This window comes from Lynx canadensis, chromosome A2, assembly GCF_007474595.2.
Source record: "Lynx canadensis isolate LIC74 chromosome A2, mLynCan4.pri.v2, whole genome shotgun sequence".
Classification (NCBI taxonomy): Eukaryota; Metazoa; Chordata; class Mammalia; order Carnivora; family Felidae; genus Lynx; species Lynx canadensis.
In genome coordinates this window covers 94,928,207-94,950,390 of record NC_044304.2, presented here as the reverse complement: position 1 = coordinate 94,950,390, position 22,184 = coordinate 94,928,207, and the positions used below count along the sequence as shown (strand labels likewise).

The following is a 22,184-nucleotide window of genomic DNA, read 5'->3' as shown; positions in this document are numbered from 1 at the left end:
GGCAAAAGCAGAGGACCAGCTCTGGTGTATGTTTAGATGCAAGACGTCTCTTACCTTTATAGTGGCATGCTCAGAATCAGAGCTCAGATTCTGAAGTAAAGCTTCATTTCTTAGTTCAGCCTTCAGTTTGTACACTTCGGCTTCTGCTCTTTTCAAGGATTTTTGCAGAGTCAACTTTTCTCTGTTCCAGACTTCTTTTTCGGAAGCAATGATTGCTTCAATGTTGGCACTACCACTCAATGAAAACCTAGAAGACTACGGAAACCAGAGTATACTTTCATGATTTTTAGGAATAAGTCTCTGAAGAAAAACCTAAATTAAACACATTAAAGGTAACCCTAGGAGATACCAGCTTTCCAATCTCAGATATGGAGGGTTCAAAGCCAATCTCAACTGACATGAAAGAATATACACTAATATCCTTTGCTTAGTAGATTAATTTTAAAACTAAAAATCCCCGTGAAAGCCTAGCCCCAAAGAAAGTGTTTAGATATTGCAGAGTTTTAAAATAAAAAAGTCTAGAGGGCTGCCTCAGTGGCTTAGTTGGGTAAGGATCCCACTTTTGATGTAGGCTCAGGTCATGATCTCATAGTTTGTGAGTTCGAGTCCTGTGTTGGACTCTACACTAGCATCACGGAGCCTACTTGGGATTCTTTCGCTCTTGGTCCCTCTGCCCCTCCCCTGCTTGCGCTCTTGTTTTTCCTCGCTCTCAAAATAAATAAGCATTAAAAAATTGTTTTAAATAAAAAAGTCTAGAGACTTAATAAATGGGGCCATCTGGGTTCAAATGTAGAGCCTGGGCCTGAAACAGTACACTGGAGAAGTGGGGAAAAAAATAACCAGGCACGTACATAGAGAAGTGGGTCCCTACAGAAGCTTTGTGGATGTTATGATTATGTATTTGACTACACAGCTGTCTCACAAGTCTTTCCTATCTTTATATTATATTCTTATTTTTATATTACAGATGCTAGCAATTTATTTTGTAGTTTTTAAATGGAAAAAATTTCAGTAAATGGCCAGAGTAATTTATTAGACTGTAATATATAATTTAATGGCATCTTTCACTTGAGTTACACACATAATAACTGATAAATAATTGATGAGAACAGTCAGAATTCACATTTGAACATTTCTTTACGTGTGTCCACTGCTGGCCCATAGGTAGCAAAGTATGTGGCTTTGGAGAGAAGCAGTTCCTGGTTTGACTACAGACTTCAGTTTTCACATGTGTAAGGCTGAATGTGGATGAGAGATTCTGAACATATATAACCCAGGATCTGGCACAGAGAGGGCTCCCAATAAATAATATCTATTATCATTATTGTCAACCCTATAATATTTTCAATGATCTTACTAAGAATCAGATACTTAATATTCGTACCCTGCTAGGGATAAAAACTGAAACTAGAAAGTAGAAACTGTAACTTTGCAACACTTCTAATGTGGCCATGCTAAAAACAGACGTACATAATCTCTGCCAGCTCCTGTCTGTCGATACCATCTGATCTGTTCTTCTAGCTTCATAACTGTGTTTCTTAAATCATTCTTTTCTTCTGTCAGTTGGCTGATATGTCCTGTTAGCTCAGCATTTTGCCTCAGTAGTCTTTCAGTCAATGAGCCACAAGAAGTACCTGGGGACACTAAGCTAGGCTAGAAAAATAAAATGATATTAAGGTTGTGTAAGCATAAATATTTATACACAATGCACATAAAAATATGAAGAGGCACTGAGAACAACAGATGTCATGAAGTGGTGTTTGAGTTGAGTCTTATATAACAAGGAAAAATTTAATAGACAGAAGAGAAGATAGGGAAGGGCATATTAAGCAGAAGGAATAGTATGTGTAAAGGCACAAAGGTTTTGTGTGAGAGTGTCTTGCTTTTTGGGAGCTACAATTTGTGTGGTAAGGCTAGAGTAAAGGCTGCCTTTACTTATGGATAATATACCTAAACGTAGTCAATGGAGAGTCATAAACGGTTTTGAGACAAGAGCGTGACACAAAATTTACGTGTTACAAAAATTCCTTTGGTAGCAGCATGCAAAGTACAGTAAATTAAGGAAGACAGATCCTGGTGTCAGGCAGACACATGACGAAGTCATCACAACAGTTCAGGTGAGAAATGCTGAAAGCCTGAAAAAGGTAATGACTAAGGACACATGGAATAGGTATTTAGGTGGTAAAAGCACAGGACTTAGTCACTGCTTAGATACACAAGTGAGAGTGAAGGAAGGTGGTCCATGGTGACCTTCAGCTTTCTAAACTGGGTGATATCAGGACCAGAAATGAGGGTTTGGGACAGGAAGAAGAAAGATGATGCTCAATTTGGAATGTGCCTGTAAGGTTCCTAAGGGATCACTATGGGGTACATTTCCCCATGGAAAGAGTTCCAGTAACTAATGGAAAATATAAACCTGGACCACAGGATAAAGGTATAGACTACAATAGAAGATAAGGTTCCTAAGGGCGAGATTTTATAAGATTTGTTTGATGAAGCCCAGAACCCAGGATGGTACCTAGCATATAACAAGTGCCTGACATAAGTATTTGTTCAGTAAATAAGTCTACTGAGAACTCAGGCTGTGGGAATGAATGAGCTTTCACAGTTAGAGAAAAAAAAAAAAAAAAACGGATGAAGATACAGAGAAAGAATTCATGAAGGTGACTGATGAAAAGAAATGGAAGAAATGAGAGAATACTGACACACACAAGAGTTTTTAAGATGGGAGAGGTCAAAAGTGTCAAATGCTACAAAGAAGTCAAAGACAGGGAATGAAAAGATTCATATTAGTCAACTGTGAAGACACTGATACCATTCTGTGGGTGGTTATGAATGGAGAGCTAGAAATGAGACTATTCTTTTAAGAAACTTGGTTATACTACAATAAAATGTCACCATAATTATTCAATAATGATAATGAAAGTTAATTTCCCTTCAAACTTTCAGTATCTTCTATTTGGGAAAGGCAAATATTATTATTAATATTTAAAATAAATAAATATTTTAAATAAACTATTTTAAATATTTAAAATAAACAAAAAGATAAAATTAAAACTCTTTAGAAAATATGGTGCCAGCTTTAAATGGTTCATATAGCTCCATTAAATCTTTGTTCTTGATACCTTTTATAAAGAGTTTTTTAAAGTCTTACCTCTTGCCCTGGCTGGCCAGTTAACTTCTGTAGTTGTAAAATAATTCCATCAATATTTTCCTGAACCCAAATGAAATCTTCATCATCTGCTGTTTCAAACTGTAGTCTTTAAGAGAGAAAAAGTTGAAACATACCTTTCTCAATTAGCGGTACTGAGCACAAACATTATAGATGAGGTGACGCTATGCTTCATCTACCACTTCTCCCTTACATTAAGTATTCTCTCTCTACAGTGTTAAGATATTTGTTTTCAGGTATATGAGTTTTGTTGAAGTGTATCACTTCACTTGAGTGTCTGACTCTTGATTTAGGTTCAGGTCGTGATCTCACAGTTTGTAGGTTTGAGCCCCACATTGGGTTCTATGCTGACATCGTGGAGCCTGCTTGCAACTCTCCCTCTCTCTCTCTCTGCCCCTCGCTGCTCCCTCAAAATAAATAAAAATAAACTTAAAAATTCTCTCCCTCTGTACCTCTCCCCTGCTTGTTTTCTCTTAAAAAAAAAAAATACTATCATCTCCTAATGTAAGTATGCATTAACTAAAATTTCAATTCCTGGAGCGCCTGTGTGGCTCAATCTGTTAAGCACTGACTCTTGATTTTGGCTCAGGTCATGATCTCACAGTTCATGGGTCTGAGCCCCATGTTGGGCACTATACTAACAGTGCAGAGCCTGCTTGGGCTCTCTCTCCCTGTCTCTCTGCCCCTCCCACACTCATGCTCTTTCTCTCTCAAAAATAAACTTAAAAAAAATTTCAATTCCCCACCCTTGGCTAGCTTTTAGTGAGGGACAGATTCTATCCAGTTTGTCTAAGAATGTCATTTCCAAAAGTCAGGAGAAAAAAAAAAATCTAACCTATTGGAGGCTTTCTGGGCCAGATGATGCAGCTTTGAAGCCACATGTTGAAGCTTTTGTCTGATCATTTCTAATTCATGATTACAGCCAGCTCCTCCTTCATTCATTTCAATCAGTTTAGGATAGCCTGATTCCTTTGTCTCTCCTTCTATTTTCTGTTGAAGAACCCAATTTCTAGTTCGATCACTGGTTAAACTCCATGTGGTTGGCTAGCAATTTTTGACAGAAAAAGAAAAAGGAGTAATTATAAATGAACAACGAATCATATTCTTTCTTAAAGGAACACAATTATGGTTCATACTCCAAATAAACTTCTATGGATTTCCTTTAGATATGATTTGTTCATAACTATTTAAATAATTCAGTACAATATCGAGACACCTGAGTGGCTGAGTTGGTTGAGTGTCCAGCTTTGGCTCAGGTTATGATCTCATGGTTTGCCAGTTTGAGCCTGGCACTGGGCTCTCCACTCTCGGCGCAAAGCCTGGTTCATCCTCTTTCCCCCTCTCTCCCCGGCCCTCCCCTGCTCTCCCCTGCTCTCGCTCTCTCTCTCAAAAATAAACATTTAAAAGTAAGTAAATGAATGAATGAATAAATTAGTCTAGTATCAAAATTACATGTTCAAAGGGCTGTAGTGTTCTTTTAAGAACTACTTTAAAAGAGCATCATCAACTTACCTCATTGAGATTCTGATAGAGAATTCTTCTACTTTCCCGTTTCTCTTCTCGTTCTAGTTCTTGCTTCTGGAATTCCTGCATAATGCCCTGCAGTCGCTTTCCTTCAAGGTCTAACTTATAAACTTGCTGCCTTTTCTCTTCCAGCTGGCGCTGAAGATCTTCCACTTTGGACTGGAGCTCATGCATCTTCTTCTGCCCCTCAGTGTTGGCCTCTTGTTCTGTCTGCAACGTCTTCCTGTGAACCTGCCTATCCTTTTCCATTTGCTGTCTTGTTTGCAAAGAATCCAGTTTATATTTCTCAGTCTCATTTAACAATTCTACAATGCGACTGTGTTTCTCCTCCAGCTGTTTCTGTAGCTCTCTAAGGAGGTCCTCAGAGGGCAGCGAGGGCCCAGGCTGCCCACCATCGCCCCCGCTCTGCAGCTGAGCATGCAATTCCCGCTCCCTGTCCAGGGTGTTGCTCATTTCCCGTATTCGAACCTTCTCGGATTCAAGAAGTACTTGCAGCTCTAAGTTTCGACCTCGTTCTTCTGATAACTGGGCATCATGTAGCACTCTTTGTGATTCTATTTTCTCCTGTGATTCGTTTAGTAGTTGTTTCTGTTCTTCCAACAGTAGATTTAGCTGAATATTCCTTTGTTTCTGACCCTCAAGTGAAAATTTCAAATCCTTGTAGAACAAAGTTGAATAAAGAATGTTAATATTTTTTAAAAAATCCTTTATAAGTATACCATTGTGCCTTTATTAGTACTAAGTTGGTAGTATTTGGGAACAGAACTGATTACCCAGTTTATTAACTCAAATTTTCAGTGGTTAGAGCATAATTATTTAGGAGAGCCAAATGATTTTCATCAAAGAACATAAACAAAAGATAAGCTAAATAATACTTTTTCCTCCAAACACTAATCATATCTAGTTAAGGAATATGAAGTAGAGTACATTTCTTCTAGAAATAATGACCTTTAAAAATATAAATATTTTCAATATAACATGACACGAGTTCCTGAAAAACCTCATGTTGTCCAATGTCACATACTAAAAATAATGTGGTTTGTGGGGAAAGCAGGGTTATAGACTAACTACTCAAAACTTACACAAATTTGTAAGGATAAAAACACAGTAGGGGCACCTGGGTGGCTCAGTCGGTTGGGCGTCTGAGTCTTGATTTCGACTCAGGTCATGATCTTATGTTTTGTGGGATTGAGCACCATGTCAGGCTCTGCGATGACAGTGCAGAGCCTGCTTGGGATTCCCTCGCTCCCTCTCTCTCTGCCTCCCACCCCCTGCTTGTGCTCACTCATGCAATCCTCTCTAAATAAACAAACAAACAAACAAACAAACAAACAAGAAAAAAAAATTTTTAAATAGTAATCTGTACCCAAGGGGATATCATGTCCTTGCCAGGTGGAGACCTCACTATGCGTGGAGGCCACCAAGATGGACAATCAAAAAAACCCCAACAAAAGAAAACAGAATAGAGCAGAAATGCCAGCTACACAGTTTTTAAGCATACAGCTGGTGAGTACTACGCGTGGATGGAAGATCTCTGAGCCAGTGGGGCTACCATAAGTGGGCACTGTGTGTAGCAACATGACCTTCTCTGAGCTGCCAGCTGTGAAGGGCTGGAAGAGAGATCAGTGTGAAGGGACTCATTTTAAATTTTTAAACAATATGGCAGTGAGGGGTTCTGCTTCCAGAGAAGTGTCACTGTTCCCCTTCCCTAGACAAAACAGGAACCAAAATTACTCTGCATTAACCCGAATGGTTGCCCTATTTATCAATTGCATATGCATGCGCTAACTCAAATTTCCAAAAACACACCCTGTAGCAGAAGTGTCTGTAATGCACCCTTGGACATAGCAAAACAAAAATGTACCACACAGTTAGCATTTCCTGATGGTACAGTTTAATACAAGTAACACTGTAATAGTATTCCACATATAGCAAAAAACTTATCGTGCTTCATGAAGAGTCTTAAGGTTGACAGTTTAATGAGACAGTCTCCAGACTCTCTCTCCCCTGTTGTTTTGGATTTTCCACAGACATTTAAAGACAAAGATAACAATACCTCAAGTTCTTCTTTATCCCGCTCTTCGTTGCGTCCTAGTTTGGCTTTCTCTTTCTCCAAAGCCCACTGGAGCTCTCTGGATTTTTTCTGTTCACTTGCTAATGTGTCATTAAGCAAATGTACTTCATCTGTTTTATCTTTAACTTCCAACCTAAATCAGACAAATGAACTTTCTCACAGAATTACTTCAACCAAGTTTGTATTGAGAAAAAGAGAGACAGCTTCCATTGATGAGCAGAGGCATATTATAAACCAACTAACAGGAAAATATAAGCCACATAATAAAGATTTTTGAGTGTGGTTTATTTCACATTAACTGTTTCTAGTAATGTAGCTATGAACTATTATTTACCACTGTAAACATTTTTACAAAATAACAATAAAAATTTTCCTTTGTCTTTTACTGAACACGAGAATCACCAATGTTCAAAACAAAAAATGTCCTTGTAATGTGTCCTTGGCAAGCAGAACATCTCAGTATTTACACCAACAATTTATCCTTTTCACAAGCATTATATTTTAAAACATTTTGCATAATTTGGCTCAAATTCTATTGAGATAATAAACACCATTTCAAATTACTTGGTGGTAATGTATATCTCGTACAACAAGTCTCAAAGAGACGGAACCCACAGCAGCGAATATGCCAAAACCTAACCATGAATTTATCATTTAGAAAAATTTGGAGATTTTCCCTTCCCACTGTAGTTTTTCCTACAAATAACAAAATTTCATGTTATTTACACATTATGTATAATGTTATGTTTTTATAAGATCTGCACAATGTCTCTGACAAAATTACTCCCAATTCCTTCACCGATACAGGTTTATTAATAAGGAAGTTTGACACACCTGAAAGCCTCTAACTCTTTTAGGTGCTTATGTTGTGCCTTGAGCGTTGTTTCTAGTTCCAGCTTAGTTTGTGCAAGTTCACTCTTCAGTTCGGCAACCACCATCTTCTCAGAACTCAGCTGTTCCTGCAGGTCTGTTGCTCTGTCCTTCATGCTGCTGAGCTCCACTTGCATCTCTAGCATTTGGGACTGCTTCTGCTGCATATTATACTCCAAGAGTTCTAAATGCAAAATTATTAATACTTACATTATGACCTCTCAACTTGTATCTGGTTTATAAATACTTTGTTGAGAGAACTGATTTTTAACTTCGGAGATTGCCACAAAGCAAACGTGAAAAGATTACAGTCCCAAAGTTGGCAATTTATAGAAACACATATGAATACTGTCCTCACAGTGCTAATAATGGTTAAGGTTTCAGAACTATAAATATATAGGACTACTTTGGAAAATACTTAGGCGTTACCAAATAAATGTGAAATTATGTATTCTATCACTCAGCAATTCCACCCCTGGGGTATATATACCAAGAAAACTTATGTATGTATGCATCAGAAACATAGTACTACCAACAATGTGCAGAACAGCACTGGTTGTAATATCTAAAAAAAATAGAAACAATCCAAATGTTCAACCACAGAATGGATATATACATTGTGAGAATTCTATACAGTAACAAAAATAAATGAATTGGAGATGAATGCAGATGTTCAGAAAAATATTAGAGAGAGGTAAAGGAAGTAAGGCACAAATGTATATAGAATAATAAAGTTCAAAAGCAGGAAAACCTTAAACTTACATGGCTTAGGAATACACAAATAGGTAGTAAAACTAAGGAAAAATCAGGATAATGGTTACATCTAGGTTACTACAGAGGTGTATGTGTTTGGGAAAGAGCTTCAGAGGTACTTAACAAAGGTGAAGTTTCCACAATTCATTCACTTAAAGATTTGTTATATATTTTTGCATTTTGCACTTTTCTATATGTATATTAAGTTTACAACAAGAAAAGGATTTAAAAAGAAATAATTACTTTCACTGTGAATTTATTTTCCTTTCAGGTGGTTAACCTCACAAAGAGCTTCAGAACTAAAAAAAGATAATGAACTTAATGGGCTAAACAACCTGATGAAAGCAATGCCTGTTTATTTTATTTTTTAAATGTTTATTTTTGAGAGAGAGAGAGCATAAGTGCAGATACGGGAGCGGTAGGGAGAGAGAGGACAGAGGACCCAAAGCAGGCACTGAGCTGACAGAGTAGATGCGGGGCTCAAGCTCAGGAACTGTGAGATCATGACCTGAGCTGAAGTCGGATGCTTAACTGACAGAACCACCCAGGCGTCCCCATTTTAAATATATCTGTTTAAAAACCAACTGGACAAACCTTCAATTCCCAGAGTAATTAATGTAAATTATTTCCATTATAGGAGAATGAGAAGAAAATGTGACTGAAAGGAAATGTGTTTTAAATGAATACAAAGAGGGGAAACAAAGTGAAATATTTCCACCTATTTGTCGTTACCACGTGAGCCGGACAAACAGCATACCTTGGCTTGGTTGATCGCTTTCTTGTTCTCTTTTCAGAGTCATTTTCAGACCATTCAGTTGAGCATGCAGTGCTTGAATTTCAGATAACAAACTCCTTCTATCTGCTTTCTGGAGGCATTCCATAGCTGCTTGATATTCAACATTCTGTAATAATGCAAAATAAAAAATCAAGTGAAGAGAGTTGTAAGAAGAATAAAATTAACAACCAGGAATTCTGGAAAAAAATGAAACACACATGCTAAAATTCTGGTAAGATGCTAATTTTCACTTCCTACTCATTAGGATTTACTTTTTAATTATTAATCTTTACATTTATTTTGAAATTCTTTAAACATACAACAAAACACAAATATAATAAACACCCATGTACACAGCCTAAGAAATAGCACTTATATAGCTGAAGCCCCTCTATGTATAACTCCCCAAACACCTCCTCTGCACCACCTGCTTGAGAAATCATCAAATTTGAAGTCTAGTCTTATTTCCATGCACTCTGCATATTATGTTATATACACACACCCTAAATAGTATACAGTACTGTTCTACAGTACTACTATCTAAATAACATCATATGGTATTTCCACTTAATGAAATTAAGAGATTTTCATGTTGAACTATCCGGAATAACACATATAGCTCTATTTCACAATCATTCTCAACGTTAAATAGTATTTCATAGTATGAATAATACAGTACATTTTATTTGAACTTCTTTTCGTATACTTATTACTTTTTTGTTTGCACATATTTGTATCATTCGTTCATTTTTCCAGTGGTGGTTTATTCTCATTGGATATTTGGTCTTTAGTTTCCTTTTTTTTTTTTTTAATTTTTTTTTTTCAACATTTATTTATTTTTGGGACAGAGAGAGACAGAGCATGAACGGGGGAGGGGCAGAGAGAGAGGGAGACACAGAATCCGAAGCAGGGTCCAGGCTCTGAGCCGTCAGCCCAGAGCCTGACGTGGGGCTCGAACTCACGGACCACGAGATCGTGACCCGGCTGAAGTCGGACACTTAACCGACTGCGCCACCCAGGCGCCCCTAGTTTCCTTTTCTTATGATGCCTTTGCCTGGTTTAAGAATCAGAGAAATACTGGCCTCACAGAATGGGTTGGGAAGGATTGGTATTAATTCTTAAAATGCTTGGTAGAATTCACCAGTGAAGCCATCTGATCCATCACAGGCTTTTCTTTGTGAGAAATTTAAAAATTACTAATTTAACTCTTTGCAATGGGTCTAGTCAGATTTTCTATTTTTTTCTGAGTAAATTTTGGTAGTTTGTATATTTTTAGAAATTTGTTTACAAGGTTATGGAAACAATTATTTTTAAAGTTACATTTTGTTGTTAAGAAATCAGATTAAAAATAAAACTTATTAAAATATTAAAAAAATATTTAGAGAGACCGCATGAACAGGGGAGGGGCAGAAAAAGAGGGAGAAAGAGAATCCCAAGCAAGATCAGCACTGTCAGTGCAGAGCCCAATGTGGGGCTCAATCTCACGAACAGTGAGATCATGACCTGAGCCGAAATCAAGAGTTAGACGCTTAACTAACTGAGCCACCTAGGTGCCCCAAGAAATCAGATTTTTCCATCTTGATCTTATATCCAGCAACATTACCAAACTTTCTTATCAATTCTAAAATACCATGTGTATAGGTCCTTTTTTGTTTTCTACATGAATGAACATAGAAAACATCCATTCGTATGGATGATAGGTCTTCTCATCCCTAATTCTTACTTATTTTTATTGCTTTGCTTTGTTAGCTAAATCTTTAGGACAAGGTTGAACAAGCTACTGAAGTTAACAGTATTTAAAGAAAAATTTTTTAATGTTTATTTATTTTTGAGAAAGAGAGAGGGAGCACTAACGGGTGAGGAAGAGAGAGAGAGGGAGACACCGAATCCAAAGCAGGTTCCAGGCTCTGAGCTGTCAGCACAGAGCCCGATGCAGGGCTTGAACCCACAAACTGTGAGATCATGACCTGAGCTGAAGTTGGATGCTTAACCAACTGAGCCACCCAGGCGCCCATGAAGTTAACTGTATTTTAAACATTTAACATTTAACTATAGGTATAATGGTGGCTGTAGGTGTTTATTAAATAGACCCTATGTAGTTCAAGAAATTTTTTTGTTTTTAGCTTGTTATTTGTTTTAAAGTATAAAATTCTTCATTTTATTTATTTAACTTGCTGTATCTCTTGAAATGATCACTAGTTTTATTTTCTCTTTAACTGTTAATGAGTCACATGAGTTATTTTTAATGGTATGCTACCTTTGCATTCCTCGATAAGTATAAGGTGACTGTGTCTCTAAAAAATATACAATGGTGGATTTGGCTTAATATTTTGTTTAGGATTTCTGCATCTACGTTCATGGATAAACAGGCCTGTAAGTTTTCTTTCTTGTATTATTCTTTGTCTGATTTTCCCAATAGGGTTACATTTGCTTCTTAACAAAAAGACAGGGCATTGCCCCAGTCATCCAACAATGGGAAGCATATGATTAAGACTGGAATTAGCTATTACTTGAATGTATGCTAGACTTCACCTATAAAACCTGTAAAAGAAAAAAAAAAATTTTTTTTTTTTTTGAGCTGGGTATAATTCTTCTGGGTAGATTTTTATTTTTATTTCATATTTTGATATAATTTCAGACCTACAGAAAAACTCCAAATATTGTACAGGAATCCCCATATAGCCTTCTTCCAAATTCTCTAAATGTAAACCACATTTGCTCTATCACTCTCCCTGTATATATCTAGGTGTATCCTCTCCCCAACCCTAACCCCTGATAACCACTGATCTGTTCACTATCACTATAATTTTGTCAATCCAAGTATTATGTAACATATAGGAGGTTTAGGGTATCCTTAGTTTGGTCTTTTTTAATTGCTAAGTAATATTTCATTATATGGATGTGCTGTAATTTGTTCATCCATTTACCTGTCAAAGGACATTGGGCTGTTTCCAGTTTGGGGGTATACAAATAAATCTGTTAGAAATATTCTTGTATAGATTTTTACAGAGACATTCGTTTTCATTACCATCTGATAAATACCACAAGTGTGACTTCTAGGTCATATAGTAATTGTATATCTAACTTTATAAGAAACTGCTAAATCATTTTCCACAGTTGACTCTCCCATTTTATGTTCCTATTAGCAATGTATGAGGGATGCAATTTCTCTGCATCCTCACCAGCACTTGGGACTTTGGCTAATTTTTATTTTGGCCATTCTAATAGATGTATTGTGGCCTCAATTTGTTTTGGTCTAATATATCTCTATGAGTAGATTTTAGTTCAGCACAAAAGTGAGGTAGTGTACTTTGTACCAAGAAGCACATGATGTCTGGTTTGTTCTGTTACTGATGATATTAATTCTGATCACTTGGTTAAGGTGGTATCCGCAAGGTCTCTCTATACAGTTACTATACAGTTATTACTTTTCTTTTTATAATTAAAAAAGATTTCCTGGGATTTACTCTGAGACAATGTAGACATACTTTTCTAATCAAACACTTTCACACTAGCTTTAGGACCCATTGCCGATTATTACTTGAGTTCTTACTTTTTAATAAAAGGTAATTTGTTAACTTCATCATTTCTTCTACATACTAGCTGGCATTCTACAAGAAAGAATTTTTATTCATTTATGTATACCAGTATGAATTCACGCATTCTTATTTTAATCTTTGGTTTATAATCTGTTGCTATCATTACTTAGTTTGATGTTCTAATTGTCCTGAATGTGGACATTGGGAACTCCTTCAAGCTGGCTTCTGTGATCTTTTGACATCTCTCCTTCATTCTTCGAGCAACTCCTTGTCAGTAAAACAAGATATTCTAGGTTCATCTTGTACTTTCCCTGCTCCAGCCCTGGAATCAGCCATTTCTCCAAGAAGTCCTAGTTCCTTTTAATGGAGAATGTAGTTAAAAATTTAAGACCTGGGCACTAAGTATTTTAAGAGTTTTTTTTTAACTATCAATTTATTTATTTATTTATTTATTTATTTATTTATTTATTTATTTATTTCTAGCTATAGGTATTTTCAGGTTTTCTATTTCATCCTGAATGAATTCTGGGAAGTGATTATTTTTCTAGAAAATGTATTTGTCCCACAGTTTTGAATTGATGTAAAATTATCCATAATATTCTATTATTTTATATCTGTTATTTTTAGTTATGATCACATTTTATAGAAGTGTGCTTTTACCTTTTATAAAAGTATGCTTTTTATTAAAGTGTGCTTTTACCTTTTTCCTTAACCAATTCTCCAAAAAAAGTTTCTATCTTATTAGCCTTTCAAAGAACAAACTTTTAAAGTTTCTATCCTCTCTATTATACTGGTGTATGTATTTCACTAACTTCATTTTTCTTTATTACAGCTGAGCCTCATTTGTGGATTATGTATCCACAAATCTGCCTATTCACCAAAACTTATCTGTAACCCAGAATTAATACTAGCATTGCTTTAACAATCATTTTTAAACATGCAAAGGGTGGCAAAACATTTAATCTGCCAGCTGTGCATGTTCTGAGCTGAAGGTGCACTAGGTGACATTCTGATGTTTTCTTTTATCTCTTAAACTGCAAACAAGTGTCCTTCCTGCCATCTATTCAGTGCTGTGTTCTTTTGCATTTCTGTGCTTTTTAATGGTGATTTTGCTGTTTAGAATGGTCCCCAAGCACAATGATGAAGGACTATCTAGTGTTTCTAAGCACAAGAAGGCGGTATTTTATGCAGAGAATACATGTGATAAGCTGCTTTTAGGCAGGAGTTATATAGTGCTATGGGCCATGGATTCAAGGTTAATGAATCAGCAATACATATAAATAAGGTGTCTTGGCAAATGTCACAACCAGGGGCTCACAGGAACCTGCCTGCAGTATTCCCCTAGTAGCAAAGGCTCAGCACGCTCAACAACTTTGCAGAATCTAACTACTGCAGACAGCGAGAACTGACCATATCTTACTTCTACTTTCTTTGGGCTTATTCTGTTGCTGTTTTCTAACTCCCGAAGTTGGATGAGCAGCTCATTAATTTTCAGTCTTATTTCTAAAATGAGATAAAACATTTAAGGTAATAATTTTTCTCCGAATAGTCTTAGTGGCTCCTATTAAAATTTTAACTTTGAGACCTTCTCCAAAAGTAATCAATAACTCATTTTCTTACTACTATTAAAAAGCGCTCTTTGTTTCAACATTTTATTTTGATACCTGTTCTTGTATTCTCTGTTCCAAACAGTTCAATAATCCAACTGCATCTCTGGTACCTAGAGCTGTCAGCTCAGTCTGAAATGCAGCTAGTAAAACACCGCGCTCCTTTAAGAAAACTTGCTGAAGAGCAAGCAGAAGTTCACCTCGCCAGTCTGGGAAACTCTCATGAGATTGGGAACCATTGTAAACCTAACAAAGAATAAAAAACAAAAGTTAATTTTCAAATAAGTAGGCTTATAAACAGTCTAAAAATGATATTTATCTACTAACCAAATTAAATGTTAGAGGCCAAAAAGTATATAGATTTACTTTCAAGAGTATGGCTTGTGGCATTTAAATAATACACAGTAATTCATGCGAAAATACATCATAAAAGACAATAATTTAAATTATAAAGTGCCTTACTATTAATAAAGGGCATATAAAACTGTTAAGATGCATAGTATTGAGTACCTCGGCATCTCTTTGCACTTGTATTTTGGTAATTAAGTCCTTAAGAGCTGAGACTGTACTGAGGTAAGCTCTTCTTTCTTCTAGCCAAGATTCTGAAACTTGCTGAACAGAATGGTCCTCTCCATCACTGTAGGGAGACTCGGTGAGGGAGAGCACCTGCATGCCTTCGTTATGGACAGCTCTTAGTAATCCCTACAAATCAAAGCCCAAAGGCTAGAATTATGACGACTTGTTCAAAAACAGACATACAAACAGAACTAAATTTTAAGCAAGATACCTTTATCAAGTTAGCCTGACTTAGAAGAGTCACTGCAGAAAGGACATACCAGGCTACCATTACTGACTGCCTTCTTCTAATGGAGGAGTAAGCCAATCCCAGAAGACACTGTCTTTTGGGTTGCTCTTATCTGTAAGTTCCTTCTATTTAATGCACTCTTCTTGGATTTAATGATCAGCCACTAATTTGGCCAAAAGAATTATGTAGGAGATAAATTCTAGTCCTTGAGATTGCTTTAATAATTTTGGCACTCAAAAGTAACAGGAATTAAAAAAAAAATTTAACTCTTTATCTCTTTATGCAAATAATTATTACATATATTATACTTTATTATCTGTAAAATATAGGAATAAACCTATATAGATCCCCAAGATTCCTTCTAGCTATGCAATTCTCTCTTCAGAGAGAAACTTACTATGTTCTAATAAACTGCTATGTTCAATACAGAAATCAGACTGGCTAAGTTTCACTAAAAGACAGCTGTCTTTCAGTACCTTTATTTTTTTTGGAAATGAATCTGTTGAACTTTCGCCTTCATCTCCTCTGTCTTCTGATGCTGTGTCAAATCCCTGACTTTGTGTAAGATAAATTCCTTGACCCCAGTCTGATCCAGAATCTAAAATAAAGAAAACAACAATTGACTATTGAAAAGAAACAATTATTATTTATTAAAAAAAAAAATCTTTTTTAAATGTTTGTTTTTGAGAGAGACAGAGTGTGAATGGGAGGGCAGAGTGAGAGGGAGATACAGAATCCAAAGCAGGCTCCAGGCTCTGAGCTGTCAGCATAGAGCCTGACGCAGGGCTTGAACTCATGAACTGTGAGATCATGACCTGAGCTGAAGTTGTACGCTAAACTGACTGAGCCACCCAGGCGCCTCAAAACAAACACTTTTTAAATAAGTACTACAAAAATGTCAGAAATTTATGTAACTTACCACTGGAACATATTTCTCTAGTTTGGTAAGCATCAGAATGTGTTAATTCGGGAAGTGAGGATCCCTAATTAGAGAAAACAAAAGAATACATAACATTTTTGGCCTTAATAAAAATAGAAATAGGAACCCAATAAATAGTTTTGTTCTTTTGTAATGCTGTCAAAGAACAAAAAACAAATGAAAAACTCAATTAAATCTGTCACATCTTTCACAGTTAAGTGGAACTATCCATGGTTTATAAAAGTCTTCAATTTTTTTTAATGGATATTACCATCGCAAACATTCATGAATTAAGGAATGATATTATCACATTCCAAATTTGCAGAGGAACTTGGTAGGAAATTATTATTGGAATACACGAGGTAAAGAAGATTTAGATCTATAATCTTATCACAAGGAAGAGGCTACCCCAAATTTCTTTCTCTCTTAAAAACAAAGAATTTTGGGGGGGGGGGAACCACACACAGAATGTTGAAAAAACATGTATTATGAAAACCAAATACCTCCTTCGATTTCAGACACTGTATCACTGCCTTCAAGGTACCACATTCTTCTGTCAGTAACTGAACTGCAACATAGTGCTCCCTCTTTAAGGTTTCAGTTTCTGAAATATGTCTGGATTCCATATCCAAAATTTCAGCAGCATGTAATTCTTGCATCTGCTCAATTTTATCAGTAAACTGACTGATTATTTCAGTGACTTCTTCTGATGAACATTCACTCTGTAAATCAACTTGGATTCCTGCATTTCTGACAAGAATTTGTGGAGTCTGACTGCTGCTATTGACCTTGAGAGTCCCCTCTGTCTGGGATGCCAAACTTTTACCCACTTTATTAGGAAGTGCCTCTAATATGCAGACTTTTCTGTTTTCCTGTAACTCAGTTTTATCTTCTTTTTCTAAGAAGTAGGATAATTTCTCTTCTGCTTCTATGAGCTGATTCCTGACTTGGCTTAAATCTTTCTGGAGAGATGCCATACTTGTTTCTTTTACCTAAAACATAATGAACAGAACATTCAATTAAAAATATTAAATGTAGAATTTAAGGTACAGAGGATATTCATTTTCCTTAGAATAATAGGAAAAGTTTTTCAGAAACACTCTTAGGTTCCATATATATATTTGCATTATATGTAAAATCATAGATGACCTTAGAAATGAAATTATTTTATCAGCCTCATCTTTTTGGTTGTCATGGGATAAGAGTTCTCTTTAACATCTGTCTATCTACTTGTTCATTAAGAGACTAGAGACTAAAAGCATCTTGCTAAAAAATATTCCAGGAAAATTAAGAAGATAGTAGTAAAGAAATTTGTAATAACTTTTAACCAAAGCCATAAAAGATTTGTTTCCAGCTTTTAAGTTATAAATTTGGTTTGGGTTTATAGAATATACTTTGAAATGAAATTAAGATTATGTAAAAGTAAGTGAATTAGAAAGTATGTTACTTATTTTACCAAAAGCTCTTCTTGAAGCTTTTCTGCTTTCTCTTTATAATTGGCAAGTTCTTCTTTAGTTGCTAATGATTCAGCTCTAAGAGCCTCAAGTTGACCAAAAAATCCACTTTCTTCACTGGTATGAATTAGCTCAGTAGTTGTCTGAATGATAGTGGAAAACATTTAGAAACATGTTACTTACAAAAAAAATACAGCCAATTTCAAGGTACCTATACATTCTAATGAAGCTTTTTCAGGAATGACTGCCTATCCAATAGAACGGTGTAGAAATAAATGATTCATGCTCTTTCAACAAATAGGAAAACTTTTTTAGAACCATCATTTTATGTTCTTGAGACAGTAAGAAAAAAGTTATTTTCTAGGAATGAAAGGTACTTTATGTTAGTATGTACCCTATTTATAAATTATTAATGAAATACTGTTACCATTCAAAAACTTTCGTATTTATATCACTTTCCTCAAAAAATGCCAAGTCTTACTAAGATACTTCTTACACGTTTTATATACATGGAAAGTCACATTAATATTTTAAAATGACTACAATCAGTTATAGTTCTGGGGAAGAGAAAAAAGCCTAGTAAATGGAAAGAGTTATCATCCTTTGTTTTTGTTTTTTAATGTGTATTTGTTTATTTTGAGAGAGTGTGCACATGCAAGCAAGGAAGAGGGTGAGACAGAGAATCCCAAGCAGGTTCTGCACTGTCAGCAGAGAGCCTGACACGGGGCTTGATCTCATGAACTGTGAGATCATGACCTGAGCCAAAATCAAGAGTCAGATGCTTAACTGACTGAAACACCTAGGCACCCCAGAATTATCATCCTTTGTAAAACAAATTATATATTAATAGAATCTAGATACATCAGTTAACCTCCTGGTATTCATATAAGACTGCATATTTAGCACTCAATATTATAAATATATAAAGTGAGGTTGTGAAAATTAAAGTCCTTCTATATCTGTCCTATGCTAAGAAATAAATGCAATTTCAGATTGTTACATAAGCAGACTTACAAGGGTGAAATACAAATTATTCCTAAGAAAGGAAAGAATCTATTACCAGCTATATAAGTCTGCAAAAGCTAATGACTTCTGATATGTTAATTAAGTGGAATATTAATATATTTTATTATTTTCCATTACTTAAAATGAATGATCACAAAACACGCATATTAGATGGAATAGGAAAAAAACCCACACAAATTCCAAAGGACATTTGCTAAACTTATCATCTCTAAAACATCTCTCACCTTCTGCTGACTGCTCTACTTAATGAGTATGCTAGTGAAATAAATAACATGATTTGCAGACCACAAAATATCGATTTTTCCATTATTTTAGTGATAATAATGGGAATATACAGAAAAGTAGTATTTTTATAAAAGCCCTTTATATATGAATTGCTAGATATAAAGAACACCATATTTAATTTAGTAAATTAGCAATCAACCTTATGGAACAAAAAAAAGAGAATTTCTTAGGGTATTTAAGTGAAAAAAATTAAGTACAAACTAACCTTGAGAACTTCAAAGTTTCCTTCAGGGCTTCTTTTCCTTTCTTTACCTCCCTGTTTTTTCTCCTCCTCCAGTAACTTCTGTAGTTCTAGTAGCCTCTTTTCTTTTTCCAAAGCATTTTTCTCTACAATTTCTACCTGTTTTTTTTCTAAAATCAAACTAGTCTGCATTTCAACCACCTGGCTTTCTAATTCTGATATTCTCAAGGTTAATGCTAATACATTTGACTCCATCTCATTATCTGTAACTTGATTTAAATTCTGTGCATGTGTTCTTTCAAGTTCTGATGAAACTGGTTGTTTATCTTGACAGAATTTTGCGTATTCCTTAACTGCTTCAAGTTGGACTTGGCTCACAAGAGCAGCAGCAACTTTTTCTTCAAGCACATTCTGTAGGTTTACAATCTTCCTTTTCAGCATCTCTGTTTCAGACTGGCCTTGCTCTTGCATGTCCTTTATTTGTTTGTAACACTGGGTGAGTTCTAAGTCCTTTGCATTCACAGTGCCCTCAAGTTGTAGCACCTTTGATTCCAAACTGCTAATGGAACCTTTGCTGTTTTCTTCAAAAGATGTGAAGTAAGTCTGATTTTCTAGGGGTTTAAGAGCATTCTCAGAAAGGACTACTTCCAGTTCAGGTTTGGTTTTGCTCAGATCATCTATGGCCATGTTAATGCTTTTCTCTGGTACACTTTGGATTTCTTCCATATTTTCACGTTCTCTCTTTAAGCTGCATAATTCTTGAGTTAGCTGATTCATTTTTAAATTAGTTTCTTCAAGTACATTTTTCGTAAAGGCCATTTCTTCATTAGTGGTTTCTACTTGCTGTTCCAAAGCCAGTTTTTCAGCTATTACCATATCCAATTGATGTTTTAAACTGTCTGCTTCTTCTGGAAAAGAAGTAGCATCCACTGATGTCTTCTGTTCAATTAATGCCAATTCCTGTTGAAGTTTTTCAATCACTTCATTGAGCTGCTCAATTTCTTCTTCTCTATTTTTCTTCACACGTTCTTGGTCACTCATCAAACATTCTATTTGGGTTTCAAGATCCCTTATCAGTTCATTTTTTTCTTCAATAACCTGTTAATGAAACACAGGTAACAGACATAATAAATACATTATTTATATTTTGGGAATTTTATTTTTTATTTTAAGGGCAGGAACTGAAAGTGTTGATCTCACACAATTTACTTCTCAGACATAATAGATTAACTTTAATATAGACCAAGAGTCCTCATCAGATCAAACAATGACCTTATTTTGAACTTTGCTCAGAAAGTTCTATTAAACATAAAGTGATTTACACTTTAGTAGCTGATTTCCTGTGAGTAAAATAGTTAACATCAATGCATTCTACTTGAAAAGAATGAAGTATTAAAATAAAAATGATCTCCAGAAGATTTAATTCATATCAAATAGAAGAATTTTTATTAGATTTGTTTAGAATGATATGATGAAATCTGAGTCACCAGAGACTCTCTGGAAAACACCAAAAATCTTTGACAATATTAGGAGAGGATAAAAAAAATACACATAGCTTATGAAGCCAAGGAGTCGCTTTCTTTTTTTTTTTTTTTAATTTTTATGTGTTTTTATTTTTGACAAAGAGAGCGAATGTGCAAGCAGCAGAGGGGCAGAGAGAGCCAGAGACACAGAATCCGAAGCAGGCTCCAGGCTCCGAGCTGTCAGCCCAGAGCCTGACGTGGGGCTCAAACTCACAAGCTGTGAGACCAAGACGAGCTGAAGTCGGACGCTTAACTGACTGAGCTCCCCAGACACCCGAAACCAATGTGTCTTAATAAAGTAAATGGGTAAAAGAAAATTAAAGTTTATTCAGTGTTTATATTCAAAGAGAAGCTGAAAAATAACCATTTGCCCCTACAATTGTAGCTTAATTTCATGTAGTAATTTTAAATTTGTTTACCTTATTATCTGTTGTAATTTTAAGTTGATGCTGAAGTTTTGTAATTTGCTCATTTAATTGCTCAATTTCTATTTCTTTTTCCTGCATTATTTGAGCTAATTTTCCAAGCAACACATGTTGGTCCTGAGTAGAGATAGCATCAGATTCCTTCATGGCAAATCCCAGTTTCTCCATTTCATCCTAGGAACAAAAATAACCATCCCAGTTAGATAGATCACTATATGCCATTTTCTGAATATTGTTTCAATTGAATCTTACAAAAGATAAAGCACCCAAAATGTACAAATAAACAAAATCAGATAACATACAGTAATTGTAAGTGAATAATTCTTAAAATATTTTGATAATAGTTCTAAAAATTTTTTCTCTCATGATGCAGTCAAATGTTTATGTTGGGTGGAAAATAAGTTGCATGCAAATCCATTTGCAGGTAATATTCCTTTGTTAAGTATTATTTAGCAGCTGGATCCAGCAAATGTTTGATACTAAGACAAAAATTATGAATTATTTGTAAGCAAAGTTTTTCTTTTCTTTTTTTTTTTTTTTTTCCAACGTTTATTTATTTTTGGGACAGAGAGAGACAGAGCATGAACGGGGGAGGGGCAGAGAGAGAGGGAGACACAGAATCGGAAACAGGCTCCAGGCTCTGAGCCATCAGCCCAGAGCCCGACGCGGGGCTCGAACCCACGGACCGCGAGATCGTGACCTGGCTGAAGTCGGACGCTTAACCGACTGCGCCACCCAGGCGCCCCAAGTTTTTCTTAATTACCTTAAATAATTTGTTTTCTTGTTCAAGTTCTTGGAGGCGGGTAGTAGATTCCTTTTTCTGTATTTCTAATTGCATATGTAGTTGCTGAACTTCTTCATTCTTATTTTCCAGTTCTTCTCTAAATTGCTCTAATTGTTCTTCTAAGTTTGTAATCTTTGATACCAAAATTATCGAAAGGAAAGATAAAATGAAAACCTGTTTATTTTTAATTTTTTTAATGTTTTATTTACTTTTGAGACAGAGAGAGAGAGCATGAGCAGGAGAGGGGCAGAGAGAGAGAGACACAGAATCCGAAGCAGGCTCCAGGCTCCAAGCTGCCAGCACAGAGCCCAACGCAGGGCTCGAACTCACAAACCACGAGATCATAACCTGAGCTGAAGTAGGACACTTAACCAACTGAGCCACCCAGGTGCCCCTGAAAACCTGTTTACAAATGTTTATTTGTCAAGAGAGAAAGAGTGCTGCAGTAGCTGTATAAAACATAATTAA

General features: G+C 35.6%; 1 protein-coding gene across 3 annotated transcripts in view; it reads right to left on the bottom strand.

Annotated features, from left to right (window-relative positions):
* AKAP9 (A-kinase anchoring protein 9) overlaps positions 1-22,184 on the bottom strand; it is a 154,157-nt gene that overhangs the window by 10,825 nt on the left and 121,148 nt on the right. For all 3 annotated transcript variants that reach the window (XM_030307931.1, XM_030307932.1, XM_030307933.1), the window contains 17 exons: positions 21,696-21,848; positions 20,927-21,106; positions 19,009-20,082; positions 17,495-17,635; positions 16,542-17,030; positions 16,039-16,102; positions 15,596-15,717; positions 14,825-15,016; positions 14,372-14,560; positions 9,151-9,295; positions 7,605-7,824; positions 6,753-6,903; positions 4,685-5,353; positions 4,008-4,216; positions 3,155-3,260; positions 1,471-1,653; positions 55-255 (listed from right to left, as the gene is read on the bottom strand). In XM_030307931.1, coding sequence (XP_030163791.1) covers positions 55-255; positions 1,471-1,653; positions 3,155-3,260; positions 4,008-4,216; positions 4,685-5,353; positions 6,753-6,903; positions 7,605-7,824; positions 9,151-9,295; positions 14,372-14,560; positions 14,825-15,016; positions 15,596-15,717; positions 16,039-16,102; positions 16,542-17,030; positions 17,495-17,635; positions 19,009-20,082; positions 20,927-21,106; positions 21,696-21,848 — 4,488 coding nt within the window. The remainder of the gene's footprint in view (positions 1-54; positions 256-1,470; positions 1,654-3,154; positions 3,261-4,007; positions 4,217-4,684; positions 5,354-6,752; positions 6,904-7,604; positions 7,825-9,150; positions 9,296-14,371; positions 14,561-14,824; positions 15,017-15,595; positions 15,718-16,038; positions 16,103-16,541; positions 17,031-17,494; positions 17,636-19,008; positions 20,083-20,926; positions 21,107-21,695; positions 21,849-22,184) is intronic.